This window comes from Asparagus officinalis, chromosome 6, assembly GCF_001876935.1.
Source record: "Asparagus officinalis chromosome 6, Aspof.V1, whole genome shotgun sequence".
Classification (NCBI taxonomy): domain Eukaryota; kingdom Viridiplantae; phylum Streptophyta; class Magnoliopsida; order Asparagales; family Asparagaceae; genus Asparagus; species Asparagus officinalis.
The window spans coordinates 42683349-42702838 of NC_033799.1; the positions used below are offsets into that span (position 1 = coordinate 42683349).

The 19490-nt window shown below is 38.6% G+C and overlaps 1 protein-coding gene across 2 annotated transcripts; it reads right to left on the minus strand.

The window, feature by feature from the left end:
• On the minus strand, nt 16051-18537 carry LOC109844180 (cytochrome P450 71A1-like). Of its 2 annotated transcripts, XM_020413141.1 has the most exons (3): nt 17827-18537; nt 17571-17757; nt 16051-16876 (listed from the first exon to the last, which is right to left on the minus strand). In XM_020413141.1, the coding sequence occupies exons 1-3, from the start codon at nt 18525-18527 to the stop codon at nt 16262-16264; spliced, it is 1503 nt and encodes a 500-aa protein (XP_020268730.1). In that variant the 5' UTR covers nt 18528-18537; the 3' UTR covers nt 16051-16261. The 2 variants fall into 2 exon arrangements, with proteins under 2 accessions (XP_020268730.1, XP_020268729.1); XM_020413140.1 differs by having other exon boundaries at nt 17571-18537.

The window sequence follows — 19490 nt, forward strand, 5'->3', positions numbered from 1 at the left end:
AAGAACGGTAAAATCAGGATTTGCATCGACTTCAGAGACCTGAATACGGCATGTCCAAAAGACGACTTTCCTCTCCCAATCACAGATGTCAATATCGACAATACGTGCGGATTTAAGAGAATATCTTTTATGGATGGTTTTTCAGGATATAACCAAATCAAGATGCACCCACATGATGAGAAGCATACAGCGTTCAGAACGCCCCTTGGTGTCTTTTGCTACACGGTAATGCCTTTCGGTCTAAAGAATGCAGGCGCCACGTACCAACGAGCGATGACTAAGATTTTCTAAGAACATCTCAGGAAAACAGTCGAATGTTATGTTGATGATTTCGTTGTAAAAAGCCGTAACAAAGAAGATCACATCAAGGACTTGAAGACGATGTTCGATCTCATGCGGAGTCATCAATTGAAGATGAACCCCACTAAATCCTTCCTTGGAATGCCCAGCGGAAAATTCCTTGGATTCGTCGTCACCACTAAAGGTATACATATCGATCCCGATAAGGTGAAGGCGATACATGAACTGCAACCCCCTAGAAATCTAAGAGAGCTCAGAGGGTTGCAAGGGTGGTTAGCTTACATCTGGCGGTTCATCTCAAATCTTTCTGGGAAGTGCCAACCATTCTCTAAACTAAACAAGAAAGGGGTGTCATTTATCTGGGACGACACCTACCAAAAAGCATTCGAAGATATCAAAACATATCTGACGAATCCTCCTGTTCTCGTGGCACCAAAATCAGGTAGACCGTTCTTGATTTATCTCAAGGCGATGAACCACTCGATAAGTGCCTTACTAGCACAAGACGATGATAATGGTCACGAACAGGCAGTCTATTACCTAAGTCGGACCTTGATAGGCGCCGAGTCTCGATATCCGATGATTGAGAAAGAATGTCTCGCATTGGTATTCGCAATGCAAAAGATGCGGCATTACTTAGTTGGACAGATGATTTTTACGTCATTTCTAACGTTAATCCAGTACGGGTATTTATGACGCAACCGGCCTCTATGAATTGGCGGTTAGTGAAGTGGGCCCTTCTCTTGTCCCAATATGATCTGCACTTCAAACAGCATAAGTCAATCAAAGGACAAGTGATTTGTGATCTTTTGGCGGAAAACCCGACAACGGATACGGCAGAAGTATATGATGACTTGCCGGATGAAACCCACGAGGTTAACACTATCTCGCACCAACAAGTATGGTAATTATACTTCGATGGTGCTTCGAGAGCAGTTAATAGAGCAATAACCCCCGGATGTTCTACAGTATCCTCCGGAGTTGGAGTTGTCTTAATTTCCCCGGGGAAGCATGTGATGCCTCAGGCTTATTCACTGACCAGTCCATGTTCCAATAACGTAGCTGAGTACAACGCGCTTCTCATTGGACTCAGTTTTGCCAAGGAGCTGGGGGTCGAATATCTCGAAGCTTTTGGGGATTCTCAATTGATAGTCAACCAAGTCCGTGGAGAGTATGAAGTCAGGAACCAAGACCTGATCCCGTACCACCAGGAGGCCATCAAAATAGCAGATTCTTTTGAAGAATTCTTTATTGAATACATCCCTCGTCTCCAGAACACTTATGCGGATGCACTGGCAGCACTAGCGGTATCACTTGCGCAGCCTCCCGAAACTGAACTATTAGTCACAGTAAGGACGCATCAGCTCTGCATACCCATATACGATATGGATATTGAAGAGGAAGATGATAGAAACATAAGCGCCAAGGAGGTGAATTCAACTCAAATTGGGTCTGAGTCCCGAGATTGGCGTTTTCCTATCATTGACTACGTCCAATATGGTATTTTGCCAGAGGATGTAAAAGAAAGGGAATCAATCCGCCGAAGAGCACCAAGATTCTTCTATAATACCGAGACACATACATTATACCGTAGAGGGTACGATGGTTTGTTACTCCGATGCCTTTCGAACAAAGAAGCAGAAGAAGTTCTTAAGGAAGCACACGAAGGAGAATGTGGTGCGCATCAACCCGGACCCAAACTGTATGATCGCATCAGGAGAATGGGATATTTTTGGCCAACAATGGTTCGTGACGCAATCGAATACGCCCGAGAGTGTCATGCTTGTCAAATACATGCAAATTATATGCATCAACCACCAGAGCAATTGCACACGTTAATCACGTCTTGGGAGACATGGGGTATGGACATTGTCGGTCCTATTTTTCCCCCTTCGGTCAAAGGTGATCGATTCATTCTCGCAATCACGGATTACTTTTCAAAGTGGGCTGAAGCAATTCCGCTTAGAGAAGTGAAGACGAACAACGTCATCAGTTTCATCAAACATCATGTCATATACCGACACGGCGTGCCGAGACGGATCATTCATGACAACGGTCCACATTTCATAAGCAACGCCTTCGTTAGGTTTTGTGACAAGTTCAAAATTCAAGATGTTTCGTCAACAGCTTATTATCCCGCTGTGAATGGATTAGCTGAGGCGTTTAACAAGACGATCATTAAGATCCTGTCAAAGCTCGTGAAGACTAATAAACGAGACTGGGACGATAAACTCGGTGAAGCACTCTGGGCTTATCGCACCACCATACGCACACCTACAAGGGTCACCCCATATTCGTTGGTATACGGATGTGAAGCTATGCTACCATTGGAAATCCAAATCCCATCCCTTCGGATCGCCCTCGCAACCGAGATGACGACAGAAGAACAAAAGGTAAATTCGAACCCAAATGGGAAGGACCGTTTGTAATAGACACAGTCTATTCAAACGGCGCATATCGCCTGATTACTCAAGAGGGCGCCAGGCAATTAATGCCAATAAATGGGAAGTTCCTGAAAAAAATACTATCCCTAGTATGTTCAGGATAACCCATTTACCGGGAAGTTCCTTGAAGAATATTACACTTAATATTCTAGAGGATAACCCAAAATCATTTTCACCACCAAAATCCCTCACTAATCAATTTCAATTGGCAGTGAGTCCACCAAAAGTGTCTTTCCGGCCCTCTTGACTCTTTCCATGAACAAGAGGACCACTTTCAGTTCAGAGTCCCCTTTCGATAAACGAAAGAACTCCCTTCTTTTTCTCTTTGGTTAAGCCTTCTCATGGTTATAACCGAAGTTGAAATTTCACTTCGATAAACGAAAAACTCATCTTCAGATTAGATAACCAATCCTATAAAAGGTAAGTTTATCTAGATTTTCTAGATTCTCGTAGTGGAGATCCCACTTCTAGTTTCTTTTGCGCTGGAAATAGAATATAAAATTCTTTCTTTCCAGAATCAAGGAATAGAATATAAAATTCTTCCTTCCTTGTTTTTCGGGTTCGCCTTCACCCTGAAAGAAGACCGGGAAATAGAATATAAAATTCTTCCTTTCCCGCACCGGTCTTTTCCAAAATTTATCAATCTAGGATTCATCCTAGGAAGTTTATCCTGAATCCTAAGCAGGGATAAGTCTGCGCCTAACACGCGCTGCCGGTTTAGTCTTTCTCCGAAGAAGAAAACATCAGAGTTTGATTCTGGGGTATTCTATCCTGAAACCTAAGCAGGGATAAGTTTGCGCTTAACCCGCGCTGCCGGTTAGTTCTTAACCGTTAAAAAGAACACCCGTTCACATATTCAACATTGTGGCAGGTTGTTATTAATAACACCAAAATCCATGCCTTACACGTATGGGGAATTTCATCCTGAATCCTAAGAAAGGATATATCGACGCCTAATACGCGTCGCCGGGTTAGTCTTTCTCCGTAGAAAAAGACACCAGAATACCAGTCTGGGGTATTTTATCCCGAGGCCTAAGTAGGGATAAGTCAGCGTCTAATACACGTTGTCGGGTAGCCTATTCCCGTAATAATGGTGAAACCTATGTATTCGAAGTCATAGCACAAAGTCTCAGAGAATTCACTCTCTTAGCACAACGTTACATGCGGAACAGATTTAGACAATTCGCATGTTATCCCGACTCAAACGGTAGTCGGTAAAGGCTTATCAAACCCGTTGAAGGATGAGGGTTAGTCAAAAATCCTAAAGTCGACGCCTAACACGCGTTGCCGGGTAGCCTATTCCTCATAACAATGACGAAGTCTACGTATTCAAAGTTGTAGCATCAAGTCTAAGGGAGTTCATTCCTTTAGCACAACGTCACATGCGGAACGGACTTAAAACAATCCGCATGTAAGCCCGATTCAAACGGTAATCGGTAAAAGCATGTCAAATCCGTTGAGGGGTAAGGATTCGCCAAAAATCCTAAGTCAACGTCTGATACACGTTGTTGTTTAGTCTTTTCACAGGAGAAAGAAGAAGTCTACGTATTCAATATCATAGCACTAAAAGGGTTAACTCTTTTAGCATAGCGTCACATGCGGAACGGACTTAAACAATCCGCATGCTAGCCCGACTCAAACAGTAGTCGGTAAAGGCGCATCAAACTCGTTGATGGCTGAGGGTTTGCCAAAAATCCTATATATGCGAAAGTCACTGATGCACCAGCCCCATTAGTTGGTTTTGTGACTTAGACATCGAACAAATTCAGGATAAGATCCACACATGCAGATGAATCAGCTTTAATAGTTGGTCCTGTAGCCCCATATTTAGGACCGCCATGCTCCAATATCTCAAGAGCTTAAACTGTGTATACTCCAACAAATGTCAAGTGATCCGAAACCCTAGGTCAACGCCGGTCAACACGTAACCCTAGGTCAACACCAGACAACGCGATGCGATCAAAAAGTCAACGTACGATGTTCGAAACCCTAGGGTCAACGCCAGTCAACGCGTAACCCTAGGGTCAACGCCAGTCAACGCGTTGCGACCAAAAGTTAATGAATAGTGATCTGAAACCCTGAGTCAGCACGATGTGACGGTGATAATCAGTTCAAATGAGGCTGAACCAGACCAAACCAGTCTTGAACCAGATTAAACCAGTTTGAACCAGATTTGGACCAAAACTCAAATTGGAGCTGAACCGAGTATCGAAACGACTTCAAATCGACCGATGGTCGATTCAGCTCATTATCAGGCCGGTTCAGCTCATTCGGGCACGAAAAATACTCCAATAAGGTATACGAGTATAAACTATTCCCTATTTTTGGTTGAGAAGTTTCTGGAGAATATTTTTCTAAAAATATTCTTAAGGATAACTCAACAACACTACACCGGACAACGCGTCGCAAATAAAGACTCAACGCCAACAATCGATGGTCAGTTCTATGCTGAACCAGTAAACACGAGCTAAAGATCAGAAAATCAGGAATCGACTTCAAGTTCAAAATTTCGACAACGGTCAGACAATAAATGCAGCACCGGAACCCTTACAGACATTTGACAGCACCGAATAGACTGAAGGATTGAAGGAATCAAGAACAGAAGCTATTCCAAGGTCCCGTTACACCGACTGAAGGTTGGGACAATCATATCCAAAGTATTCCAGACTCTTCTATAAAAGAACGAGGCTGAAATACTATGGAGGGGGTATCTGTAGGCGTATAAAACTGCCTATGGGTCCCTTAGCACAGCTCGGCACGGCGATTCGACAAACCAACGAACCATCGGGTGACGTATCTAAACGCGATCGTTAGTCCACAACACCGAAGCAAAGTGACACGCGACGAAGCGGACTAACGAGCCGACAAGGCTAACGAACCGCACGCAAACAACAGAATAAATCCACTCGCGTGCGGAATCAAGCTAACGGTTCGATGAGTCAACGAGTCATCCAACTGCATAACGTATTCGAACTCGAACACCGAAGCGGGTTTATTGCCATATCGGGATCCGGACTGCCAAATCAGAGTTCAGATCAACACGAAGCTCAAAACCAATATAAATCAGCGCAAAACCAGAGCACGGATCCAGGGATCGGCTGAAACGCCGCCAAAACCGAGCAGCCAGGTGGGTCGTGGCCTGAGCCATCGCCAGGCATGGCTCGGTGCCGAAGACGCAGCCCAAGGTGGCTTCGGTGGCGGAGCCACCTCAAGGTCGGGCTATGCCGGAGCCACGCAAGATGTGCTCGGTGGCGCGATGGCGCCCCAATGGTTGGCTCGGCCATGGCCGAGCCACCCAGGGGTGGCTCGGTGGCCGAGCCACACTCTAATCTGGGCTCAGATCTGAGCCCAGATCCGCTTTGATTGCCTATAAATAGAGGGGGCATGGCTCATTTTGGAGGGGTGGAACTTTTGGAGCCGAAACTCTGCTGGATTGAGAACTCACCTTCGGATTTTCAAACTTAGAAGACTCGACTTCCAGATCTGGTTCTTGGCGATCATCCATGCCAGATAAGGCAAGAGTTTGAGAGAGATCAGATCTGAGATCTACACGGTTTTCCTCCGGATCAAAGCTTGGCCTTTGATCCCGAGAAGAGTCTCGATTTCGCTTGGTCGATTTCGATAACTAGGGCTATTATTTCCTTGGTGAAATAATCCCCTCGGCTGTTATTTCCTTCGTGAGATAACACCCACTATACCGTGTAGATCCGACCGGATCTAGATCGCGCGGTGGTCCACGGATTAACCCCGGCGCAGGCGAAGAACCCACAAAAACGAGAGACCGCAAAACAGGATCTCGTGATTCGTTTGACATAAAAGGAAAGTTGTAATTTTCATTTTCTTTTGATTTTATTATAACCGGATCTTATAAAAAGACCGGATCTTTCGTAATCGATAAACTATTACTCAAGAGTGCAATGGAATCAAAGAACGCAATTTTTCCCGCGAACAAGAGGTAGATGATATTCTGATCAAAGTTGGAGAGTTCATTTTCCCTGTTGATTTTATTGTCTTGGAAACGCAGCCCGTTTCCAATCTCAAAAGTCAAATCCCCATCATTCTAGAAAGATCGTTCTTAGCCACATCAAATGCTTTGATAAATTGTAGAACCGGTCAGATGAAACTATCTTTTGGGAATATGACTATTGACCTTAATATCTTCAACCTAGGAAGGCAGCCTAGTGATCCATCTGATGAACCCATGGAAGTGAATTTCATTCAAGGAATATCCAGTGAACAACAAGAGGGAGAGTGTGAGTCTGATACAAATGCATCTAGAGTCCAGCTTCGCCCATCTGTGGAGGAACCCCCTAAGTTAGAGCTCAAACCTCTACCTGAAAATCTAGAGTATGCCTACTTAGGGGAGAACGAGTTTTTACCAGTTATTATTTCTTCTAACCTAACTACCAGTTAAAAGGAAGCTCTCTTAGATATTTTAAGAGAGAATAGGGAAGCCATTGGATGGACCATGGCTGATATCAAAGGGATTAGTCCAACCATTGTTCAACACCGAATCCATTTGATAGATGATGCCAAACCTACGAGAGATCCTCAATGTAGGTTAAACCCAGTGATGAAAGAAGCTGTTAGGAAAGACATTCTGAAATGTCTCGATCATGGGATCATTTATCCCATTTCTGATAGTTCATGGGTGAGTCCAGTCCAAGTTGTTCCAAAGAAATCTGGGATCACCGTGATCCAAAATGAGGCTAATGAGCTGATTCCCACTTGAATCCAAACTGGATTGCGAGTCTGTATTGACTACAGAAAACTCAACTTAGCCACTCAGAAAGATCACTTCCCTCTTCCTTTCATTGACCAAATGTTAGAGCATTTAGCAGAACATGAGTTCTATTGTTTCCTAGATGGATATTCAGGTTACAATCAAATCCCTATCGCTCCAGAAGATCAGGAGAAAACCACCTTCACTTGCTCGTATGGAACATTCGCATACCGACGCATGCCTTTTGTCCTGTGTAACGCACCTGCCACATTCCAACGTTGCATGATCAGTATTTTTTCCGACATGGTAGAGCGATTTCTCAAAATTTTCATGGATGACTTTTCCATTTTTGGTGACACATTTTCCCAATGTTTGCATCATCTTAAACTGGTCCTAGAACGGTGTAGGGAGAAAAATCTGACTCTCAATTGGGAGAAATGTTATTTCATGGTCAAACAAGGCATTGTCTTAGGACATGTAGTTTCCAATAGGGGAATTGAAGTGGACAAAGCTAAGGTAGATCTCATTTCCAATCTCCCTCCTTTCAAAACAGTCAAAGATGTCAGATCATTTCTTGGTCATGCTGGTTTTTATCGACGTTTTATCAAGGATTTCAGCAAAATTGCTAGACCCTTGACCAATCTCTTAGCCAAGGATACATCATTTGTCTTCTCTTCCGACTGCCTCAAAGCTTTTGAATATTTTAAAAAGGAGCTAACCACAGCTCCTATCATTCATGCACCGGACTGGACCTTACCATTCGAACTATTGTGTGATGCATCCGATTCTGCGATTGGAGCTGTTTTAGGATAACAGTTTGATGGAAAACCGCATGTGATCTACTACGCCAGTAGGACTCTAAACGATGCCCAGCAAAATTACTCTGTCATAGAAAAAGAGTTTTTAGCTGTAGTCTTTGCCTTAGAAAAATTCAGGTCTTACCTCATCGGTTCCTTAACCAAAGTTTTCACAAATCATGCCGCATTAAAGTATCTTTTGACCAAAAAGGATGATAAAGCACGACTCATTAGATGGATTCTCCTACTTCAAGAGTTTGACATTCAAATTCTTGACAGAAGAGGCATAGAGAACCCCGTAGCAGATCACCTCTCTCGACTCCCAAATGCACCAACATCAACCGTCCCAATCAATGAACATTTTCCAGATGAACAACTCCTAGAAATCTAATCTGTTCCATGGTTCGCCGACATTGTGAACTACATAGTCATGAACTAGATCCCTTCTTATTGGTCCAAACAGGATAGATCCTGTTTTCTCTCCCAAGTAAAATACTTTTATTGGGATAATCCATATCTGTTCAAATACTGTCCTGATCAGATCTTTAGGAGGTGTGTTCCCACTAAAGAAACTAGGAGTGTTCTATCCTTTTGTCATGAGTAAGCATGTGGGGGCCACTTTGGCCCAAGAAAAATAGCTGAAAAAAATTCTCCAATCTGGGCTATACTGGCCCACTCTTTTCAAGGATTCATTCGAGTTTTACAAAACTTGTAACCGCTGTCAGCTTTTAGGGAAGGTCACTAGAAGAAATATGATGCCCCTACAACCCATCTTATCCGTTGAACTTTTTGATCTGTGGGGTATCGATTTCATGGGACCATTTCTAAATTCCTTTGGAAATGTTTATATTCTAGTAGCCGTTGAATACATGTCAAAATGGGTTGAGGCGGTAGCTTGCAAAACTAATGACAACAAGGTCGTTGTCAAGTTTTTGAAAGAGAACATTTTTGCACGGTTTGGAGTACCCCGAGCGATTATCAGCGACAACGGTACACATTTCTGTAATTGTTCTTTTGAGGCTTTAATGAGGAAATATTCAATCACATACAAATTGTTAACTCCTTATCACCCCCAAACCAGTGGACAAGTAGAGGTCACAAACAGGCAGATCAAACAAATCTTAGAAAAAATAGTTAATCATAACAGAAAAGATTGGTCTGTAAAGTTATGTGATGCTCTGTGGGCATATAGAACAGCTTTCAAGGCCAATTTGGGGATGTCACCATACAGACTATTGTTTGGGAAAGCTTGTCACCTACCAGTGGAGTTGGAGCATCGAACAATGTGAGCAATAAAACAGTTAAATTTTGACTCAGACTCGGCAGGTAAGAACAGATTGCTCCAAATAAATTAGTTGGAAGAAATTCGGAATGATGCATACATAAACTCAAAAATTTACAAAGAGAAAACCAAGTTTTTTCATGACAAATCAATTTTACGAAAAAAATTTCTCTCCGGGACAAAAAGTTTTATTGTACAATTCAAAATTGCATCTTTTTTCTAGAAAATTAAGATCAAGATGGAGAGGTCCATTTTTTGTCAAACAAGTTTTTTCGCATAGAGCTGTCAAGATAGAAAATCCTAAAAATGGTAACATTTTTAAAATAAATGGTCAACGTCTAAAACCATTTTTAGAATTTTCTATACTCGGAGAGGAAGAGGTGTTGCTTCTTCATGAACCTCATTATCTATAAAAAAATAAATAGATAAAATAAAAAAAATAATAAAAAAATAAAAAATGAAAAAAAATAATTACAATTTTTCTCTCTTTTTTGATTTCTTCATCCTCATACTAACAGTAATTGCAGATCCTTATCACCATTGTCGACCGAACAAATATAAATTCTTCAATTTTTATTTGCTTTACTTTGTGCATCAGCGAATTTGCATTGAGGACAAAGCAAAATTTAGGTGTGGGGGTGAGAAGTACATATTTTCCTATTTATTTTATCATTTTGTTGCATTTTTGACATAGTTTTTTGTTTAAAAAAAATTATAAAAATATTGTCACTTGCCAAATTAATAGAGTTAAGTAATAATTGATCAAAAATATTGTCACTTGCCAAATTAATAGAGTTAAGTAATAATTGATCTAATTGATAGATTTTAAATTTTCTAATTAGAGTTAAGTAATAATTGATCTAATTGATAGATTTTAAATTTTCTAATTCCTAGTTAGTGATATACTCAGGTTCACCTTTTATGATAACTCCAAATAAACTTCTTAAGAAATGATTTTTCAAGTAGTATACTTTACTTAAGTCTTACCTTAGATTTTTAATTAAAAATAATGAAATTTTTGCATACTTAACTTAGAGTTGAAAATATTTTTTTCAAGTTATCTTGATTTACACATTTTTTTATTTTTTCAGACTATATATACTTACACACATATATATATTAAAAAAACTAACCTTATAAAAGAAGAGTGCAAAAAATGGGCACAAAAAAAAACTCTTAGATTCAAGGTGATTCTATCTTATAAAGCCTAAGTTGACTGAGTAATTAAGCCCAAAGAGTATTTTTATACTTAATGACCTAAGCCCAATTGGGTTGGGATTCATTGGTCCAAAACTCGTTATGATCACTTAGAAAGTCCGTTAAAATAGAAAACAATCACCAAGAATTAAAGAGTAAAGAAAATAATTTATAAACATATAACACTAACCATTTTTTTATATATATTGTTGTTTTGTATATATGGTTTTGAAAAACAATTTTTGATCAAGAGACTTGAAAGTTATTTAAAACAAAGAGTTAGCATGTTCTTTTCAAAACTTTTAAATTAAATCTCTAAGATTTGACTTGGTTTTGTATTGCTATAATGAAAAAGATTTTCTAAAAAGAGTTACATTGGAGTTATATATAAAAACGTTTTCTTGATTATTGACTAGCTTCAATTAGAATGTCTAAATGTATCAAGGAAAATTAGTTATTTACTGACTTATTTAACTTGGCAAGTTGACCGAATTTTGTGGGTATATTCACTGCAAACCCTCACGAGACTATAACTCGTCCGCTAGGGTAACCTAGGGGTTTAAAGGCTTGTTGTATGCGCTAAATACAACCACGATTCCTGCGAAAGTGAGTTAGGATTTACTTTTTCTTTCTTTGCTAGAGGACTAGCAAAAGTTTAGGTGTGGGGGTATTTGATAATCATATTTTTATTATAATTTTATATCCTCATTATTTATTTTACATGAATAAATATACCATTAATAATTATTGTTAGATTAGTTTGCACATAATTGAATGAAAATATAAATAAATATTATTAAAGGTAAAAACCCCTCAAAATCTCTCTTCTCTATTTTGTAGCATTTTAAAAGCCCATGAAGCAAAAGCTCAAAGAGGAAAATGATTGAAGAGTTGGAAGCCCAAAGAGCATGAAGCTCATCAAGCAAGTGATGGCCCAAAAGAAAAAAAAATGAACTCCAGCACATTATGTTACAATTGAAGCAAAAGCCCACAAAATGAATGCTATGAAGCAAGGCCCCCCAAAAAAAAGCCAAAAATCATTTCAATGCCAAGGGAGCTCTTATGAAGACCGGACCTGCTACAAATATGGGTTTTCATTTTGAAAATCATGTATGAATAGGTAATTTGGCCTCCTACGTTAGGCTAGAGAAGAACAAAAAGCAAATATGAAAATTCCAACCCATTTCTTCACTAACAAATTTAAAGGTGGGGATTGCTTTGCTTGGGGCTCAAGATAAATCCAATGGCTCTCATTCATTGATGTTTACTATAAATAGGGGTAGAGAGTGAGGGGTTGAGGGTGTGAAAAAATTTGTAACTCCATTTGGAGAGGAGGGCTACTCTTAATTAGAAGGCCTTCCAAAAATTATAACTTTTATTATAATTAATAATAATAATTTTTCATCACTTTAAATTTGTTTTTCTCCTCTTTGTTGAATGATGAGGATAGAGATGAAGAGCAATTTAAAGGTTTGCATTTCTTTTATTTTTCTCTTTTATTTCTTTTTAGTAATTTCTTTATTATTGTTTATTAGTTAGATTTACATTCATGCTTGTAGTGTAGATTTAATTTCTTGTCTTTTTATTTCTTTTTGCACTTTAATTTGTAGAGTAGATTTATTTTCTTACATTTAATTTTTGTAATATATTTTGTAGTTTAGATTTTAATTCTTTGTAGTTAGAGTTATTTCTTGTTCATAGTTTAGATTTTTCTTTTCTTTTTATTTTTATAATTAGTTCTTTTTCTTCTTGCTTTTATTTCTTAGGATGTGAAATTAATTCTTATAGGAATCTTAGAATTGTATGAAACTAGTCTAATTTCCTTTATATTATACAAATTATTCTCTTGCACTTAAAATATTCATGTTTAGGATAATCAACTAAAAAACTAATCGGTAGAAGAAGAATTTGATAATCTATGCTTATCTTAAAGGATTTGATAGGTTATGCTTATGAATTCTAGGATTACTATCTTGTTGTTGTTCTTATCATGAATAGTAATTTTAACTTAGATGATAATTTGATAGGTTATACTTTCCTTAAATGGTTTGATAGTCTATGCTTAATAAATCTAAGTTGAAATATATTAAAAAGATAATAGTTTGTATTTTGTAATTGAGATTAGTTAGTGGATTAAATTCTATATTTCTCATATCTTAATTGAATCATCCATCTTGACTTTCTTGAATTTTCTTTTTATTCTTGATTTTATTTCTTGATTTTATTCATTCTTCTTTCTTGCCTTGTAATTTCATCTATTCTTTGATTCTTTCTTCTCTCCTCTAAAATTCAATTTATTGTTACTTTCACATATTCAAAACAATCACTCATCATATCTCTTTCTACAATCCCACTTATTCTTTAATCCTATTTTGTCACGCACAAAACATAAGAACCAATTCTAATAATCTCTTAAAATCATCCTCCTCGTGGGATCGATAACTTTTTATACTATAACTTGATCAATTGTGCACTTGTAATTTTAGTACATAATTATGCCGCATCAGCGCCTATCTGTCGACTGATGGATTACTATCGATCGACCGACCAGGGGTGTATTCTGGCGACTGATTTCTTATGTTCGTGCATGTTAACTCTATTAAACAAAAACATATATATGTACTTAATCGATCTCAAATTGATTACAACCATACTCATTCATCCTAGAATAGTATCAAACATGATAAAAATTATTTAATATTATTTTTCATAATATATTCAAATTTACGTGGTTTTACTTTCACCACCCCCACCCTTAGAAGAATTTCATTCTCGAAATTCTACAATCGTATCTTAGAGACTAATAATATGAGAAAAGCACGTTGAGGGGATAATCCAGACAAGAAAACCCTCACATATATATCTCATACCATTAATCTCCAGATATAAGACACAAGTAATATTTACACTTAACAATCTAGAATGCAAATACTCCCACTTAACCCCTAATTAATTTTATACTATAATGTTTATACTATAACTTGATAGTTGTATACTTACAACTTAGGTTTTATTTACCACCTATCAAGTTTTGGTTATTTGGGCAAACCCACCCAAAATGCTAACAATTAGATACACAGATTTAAAGATGGAGGGAGACCTCCATTCTGTGAAATTCATTTCAAGGTACATTATCAAATTTGCAAGGCGAGTTGTGGCTTTGGAGCCAAGATTACAAAAATGTGTTTGTCAAATGGAAGCAGTGTTTATTGTCACGACAAAAACTTGCAAAGAATTGACATAGCATATATTCGTGGTAAAACTTGGGTTTTAGCAGAAAACATATATTTTATTATGCGACAGTCAAATAGAGTTCATCATGGTTGGAGTCCTATACTATGTGATGTCTAAGCATATTGATATCAAATATCATTGGGTACAAGATATCTTCAACAAGAAAAAACATGCAGAAGATCGATACATATGACAATAGTGCAAATATGTTGATGACCATTCTACCTAGAAACAAGTTTGACTATTGTTGGAAGATCGTTAGAATGGTGGTTACTGTTGAGGTGATTAATATGTGAGTATAGACCTGCATCGGATAAGATAAGAAAGAGTGATGAGTTTAAATAGGAGTTTGGGTCAATACGTGATAGCTATAGCTTTTGAGTTAAAATTGATTCCTAACTTCTGTTTAAGGCCAATCAACTCTAAATTAGGCTTGATGTCTCTCCCAACAATGGTATCAGAGCTAAGGTGATACGGGTGTATCTTCTCTTCGGAACTTAGCGATCCTCATGAGAGCTTGGGGATAGAAGATTCTCATGATAGCATGAGAATAGAGGTGTGAAACAACACAGTGGAATGTAGGTGGAAGCGTGGAACGAGACGACGAGTAGCAGATTCGAAGAATCTAGTTTTCAGTTCGTGAGTCGACTCATACATGTACATGAGTCGACTCATCAGGTTGAGTCGACTCATGCCTGTCATGAGTCAACCCACGAAACCCAGTCGTTTTGTCAAAAGTTTCTGACCAGTCGACTCATCAGTTTTGAGTCGACTCAAGAACTCAAGCCCTGTTAGCAAAAGTCTCTGACCAGTCGACTCATCAGTTATGAGTCGACTCATGTGAGGTCATGAGTCGACTCATAACTATTCATGAGTCGACTCATCGGAGTTTTTTAGATTCGTTAAGGACTCTATTTACGCATTTTCCTGTTTGGGTTGGGCTTGGTTATTTACCACTTTGCCACCCTCGTTTGTACACCTATATAAGGGATTGTTTTAGGGTTTAAAACAATCAGAGAGTTTAATCAAAAGAGATTAGATTGTAATTGAGATTTGGAGAGCTTGTTCTTCAATTCTAGAGTGAGATTGTGAGAGATTGTAAAGTGCATACTCATAATCTAGAGAATGTATTTTCCTTCGCCTAAAACCTGAGCTATTCTTGTGTTCTTATTGTTTTCTCCTCAACCCACCTTTGATAATTCCGTGATCAAAGGTGCTCGCACGGCAACTCGTATCATAAGGCCATGGTCCAAATAATTTTAGAAATACATATGATCTTCGATGTGAAGCCCGAAGGTGTCGAAAGAATCCACAGATGCGCATAGAAGAGATATAGTCTAGTTAGCCACCATGAGTAAAGTGGTAGAAGTTCCAACGGATGTTTGATAGCTATGTGCTGAATGTATTGTTTGGTTAGCACATGAGTGGAGTGGTGTAAAAGTTTGTGAATTGGTTAGCCTACGAGTGAAGTGGTGCAAAAAATTAGTGAATTCCATGGAAGATTGAATTATAGTTGAATTGAAATATACTCACAAATTAAAGGAGAGTGTTGAGGTGATTAATATGTGAGTATAGTCCCGCATCAGATAAGATAAGAAAGAGTGATGAGTTTAAATAGGAGTTTGGGTCAATATCTGATAACTATAGCTATTGAGTTAAAATTGATTCATAACTTCTGTTTAAGGCCAATAAACCCTAGATTGGGCTTTATTTCTCTCCCAACAGTTACATTCATCTAGTCCTGAAGGAGGATATGGGATCCCTCCTACATGGAGAAAAGTCTGACTTGTGGAGGATATGGAATCCTCCTACGTGGAGAAATATCCTACTTGGTTGCTTCCTAAGTTATGGGTTTTTTTGTGATTTTGATTTAAATAATTCCCAAAGTTGTGGGGTGTGAAGAGAGCTTACTTTGAATAGCTTCCTGAATTATATATTTCATGTGAGAAAGCAGTCCGTTCCTGGAGGAGGAAAAATATGAGATGTTAATAATTAAGGAGGTGAAATTTACTATGACTCTAAACAGAACTCATGGGAAAGGTTCACTTAACCAAAATTAAAAGATTATTCATGATAGATACACAGCAATAATTACAACAGCATTAACGTCGAGTGAAGAGACAAATTGAAACTTGTTCGATGGTACGGGTAACAAGCTAGACCTAGTAGCACATGCACCTAGCGTAGCAGACGAGGTGTGAAGAGTTCAGAGACTACCAACAGCGTGTGTTATGTCTATAATTATTACATACATATTAACTAGTCCTTGTTTATGTACCAGTCTTTACCCCACAGCTAAGAATTTAGCAACAAGATCAAGTCTTTTCTCCTTGCGAGATGTAAGTCCAGGGGTCTCATTCATATCAAGATCCTCCCTTGACAGATGTTCTGGCATTGACCATTCAAACCTGTTCACAAGATTCGCGAGTGCAAGCTCTATGTTGTGCATTGCAAAGTTCATGCCCGGGCAAATTCTCCGACCTGCACCAAATGGAATGAACTGGAAATCGTTTCCTTTGAAATCTATCAAACTGTCCATGAATCTTTCAGGTCTGAATTCATCAGGTTCTTCCCAACACTTGGGGTCTCTTGCAAGCGCCCAAGCGTTGATGATGATTCTTGTATTCTTGGGTATTTTATAACCTGATAATTCACTACTTTCTGTAAGTACTCGAGGGAGCAACAATGGAACAGGAGGATGCAGCCTCATAACCTCTTTTATCACTGATTTTAAATAGCTCATCTTGCTCAAATCTTCGTCTCTGATCATGTCCTTGCCTCTTGCTTTGCCTCTCACCTCATCTTGCAGTTTCTTCATGACTTTTGGATTGCGAACGAGTTCTGCCATACTCCATTCAAGTGTGATGTATGATGTATCAATTCCCGCAGCAAACATATCCTATAAAATTCTCACGTCAGGTTTTAAAGTTACCAAGATTTTCTCACGGAAACCATCTTTAAAAAGGGGACACTATACAAATATCATCTTTGATTGTCAACTAAATATAAGCCTCTTTTCAAGGGGCTGGTGCAAACCAACCATCTTGACCCACTTCTGCTCAATTTTTCTCTGAAATCCCAATAACAAACTTAAAAAACTCAATTGAAGTCACATGACTTATATCCTAACTACCAAAGCCATGTCTCTTCAACATGCGTTTTTCAAGGAAAATTTACCATATCAGAGAAAATTTTACCAGAAAGTAGATGATGGAGGTTGCTTGCACCACAAATGAATCCTCTTAAAGGTTATTAATTGACAAGCAAAAGTGATTTCTATATGGTAACCTTGTTTCAAAAAGGTGGTTTCCGTGAAAATTAGTAACATCATAAAATTTTAGGAATACACGGATACCCGCTCCTAGCATCAAATTAAAATTCTACCCTTGAAGTTTTGTTGCTGCAGATAGGTTACCTGAGTGAAAAATCAGTTGTTGCAGGTAGACCACCTAAAAAGGGTGAACAAATTTCACTCAGGGGCTCTATTTGAATCAATAGAACAGTAGGGGAAATAAGTTCAATTTTGGCGATAGCAGGTGGTTTATCCGCAATTAAACCGAAATATTATGATAAGAAATACGTTAAAAACTTACCATTAGTATTGCTTTGATGTTTCCTCTTGTAAATGGAAAATCAACACTAGGGTCATTCTCAAGTGAGAGCAATACTTCGACAAAATCTCTATTGTTGTTATGAGAAACGTCATCCTTCAACCGCTTAGCCTTATTATTGATAACCTCCTCAAGAATGTTATCCCATCTCTTAGCATTTCTCTTTCCCCTCCAATCCAGACTGAAGATATCAAGCCATCCAATCAGTGGGAAGAAGTCGGCAGGATGAAAAGCCCCCCTCCAATCCAGACTGAAGATATCAAGCCATCCAATCAGTGGGAAGAAGTCGGCAGGATGAAAAGCCCCAACGAGAGCAGAGTTCTCCTCAATAAGCATATGCAGCATGCTTTTCTTTTCTTGATCTCTAAAAAGGTCGTTAGAAACAACTCTAGTGACAATATTAGTAGCAAACATATTCAGTATGCTGCTCAAATTCACATAACTTTGGGACGTTTCATATATGTTGGCCATCATACACTCTACCTCTTCTTCTCGTGCGTGTTGAAAAAATTGGACCATCTTGGTACCCAAGAGATGAGTAACACATAGCTTTCTTGCTTTCCTCCAATACTCTCCGTAGGGTGCAAATGCTATGTCATTGCTTCCATGAAGAAGAGTCGCTATGATCTTTGAAGGTGGTCTACTTGCAAATATGATATCTTTAGTTTTCATGATCTCACACGTGATTTCTGGTGAAGAGACGACGAGGGTGGGAACTTGACCAAGTTGTAGAAGCATGGTAGGCCCATGCTTGTTTGCTAGGGAACGGAGAGAACGATGAGGGAGCGAGCCGAGCTGGTGGAGGTTGCCTATCAAGGGAAGTTTTGGTGGACATGGAGGGAGATTGAGCTTGTTTGAATTTGTTCTCTTGATGCTCAGAAGCAGCAGTACAAGAGGAGAGATTAAGAGTAGAAGACCAAGTATAAATGTTTCGGACATTTTCAAGAGATGAAAGTGTAGCGCTTCTCCTCTTTGTTGATGCTTTTGCTTCTATATATTTGATAAAGATGAAAATAGACATATTTGTCGGTTAGTTAATTTGTGACTTGAACTAAGACTCTTCTACACAATTATTTCTTTATCTTTATTAGTGGAAATATGTTACAAGTTTCACATCAGTTTTTCTTTCACTTGGGATGAAACGTTTCACCATGGCCACCTGAGATATTGCACATCACTTCATCCTCGCTCATTGGAGGAGAGCAAAAGTTTATTTGACTATAAGCTTATGTCGTATCAAGAGTTTGTAAACCTTATATTGTTTACGATATACATTTTCAAACATTAAGATTTGGTATGCTAAAGAGACCTAAAATTTCCTCCTAGATGTCACTATCAAGTTAAAATGGGAGTTTGCGTAATGGCTCTGAATCTGGATCACAGAAGATGTGTTTGTTCGTCATAGCATCACACACAGTCCGGAAACAAATTGACCACAAAATTTATGGCGATGTGTTGAGATTATCTGATTTGTAAGAGGAAACATTTTCCTTTCGTTGCTAGACCGAAGAAGCAAGCTGATAATGCAGAGAAGAGCATACGCGCACTCTTCTTCTCATGAACGTGTTGTTTTTAGACACAGCTGAAAATAAAGATATTGTTCGTTAATCAATATGCCGTGTTCAAATTTCGATTACGACTCTTCTTCTTTGTGCGTAGCTTATAAATTCTTCATACACCATTTGTTTAAGTTATCCTTGTTGGTGGAGGCCCGTTTTCAAGTAGAAAATCACTTGTCCTTTTTTACCGTGGAAATTAAGAAGTGTTAATCCAGGAACACTTGTTTATTATTGCATCCGCGTTCAATGTAGGAACAGAAGTTTATTTGACTATAAGCTTATATTGCTCATGATATGTTCAGAATCCTTAAGATTTGTTGGGGATTCGAAACAATCAATCGAA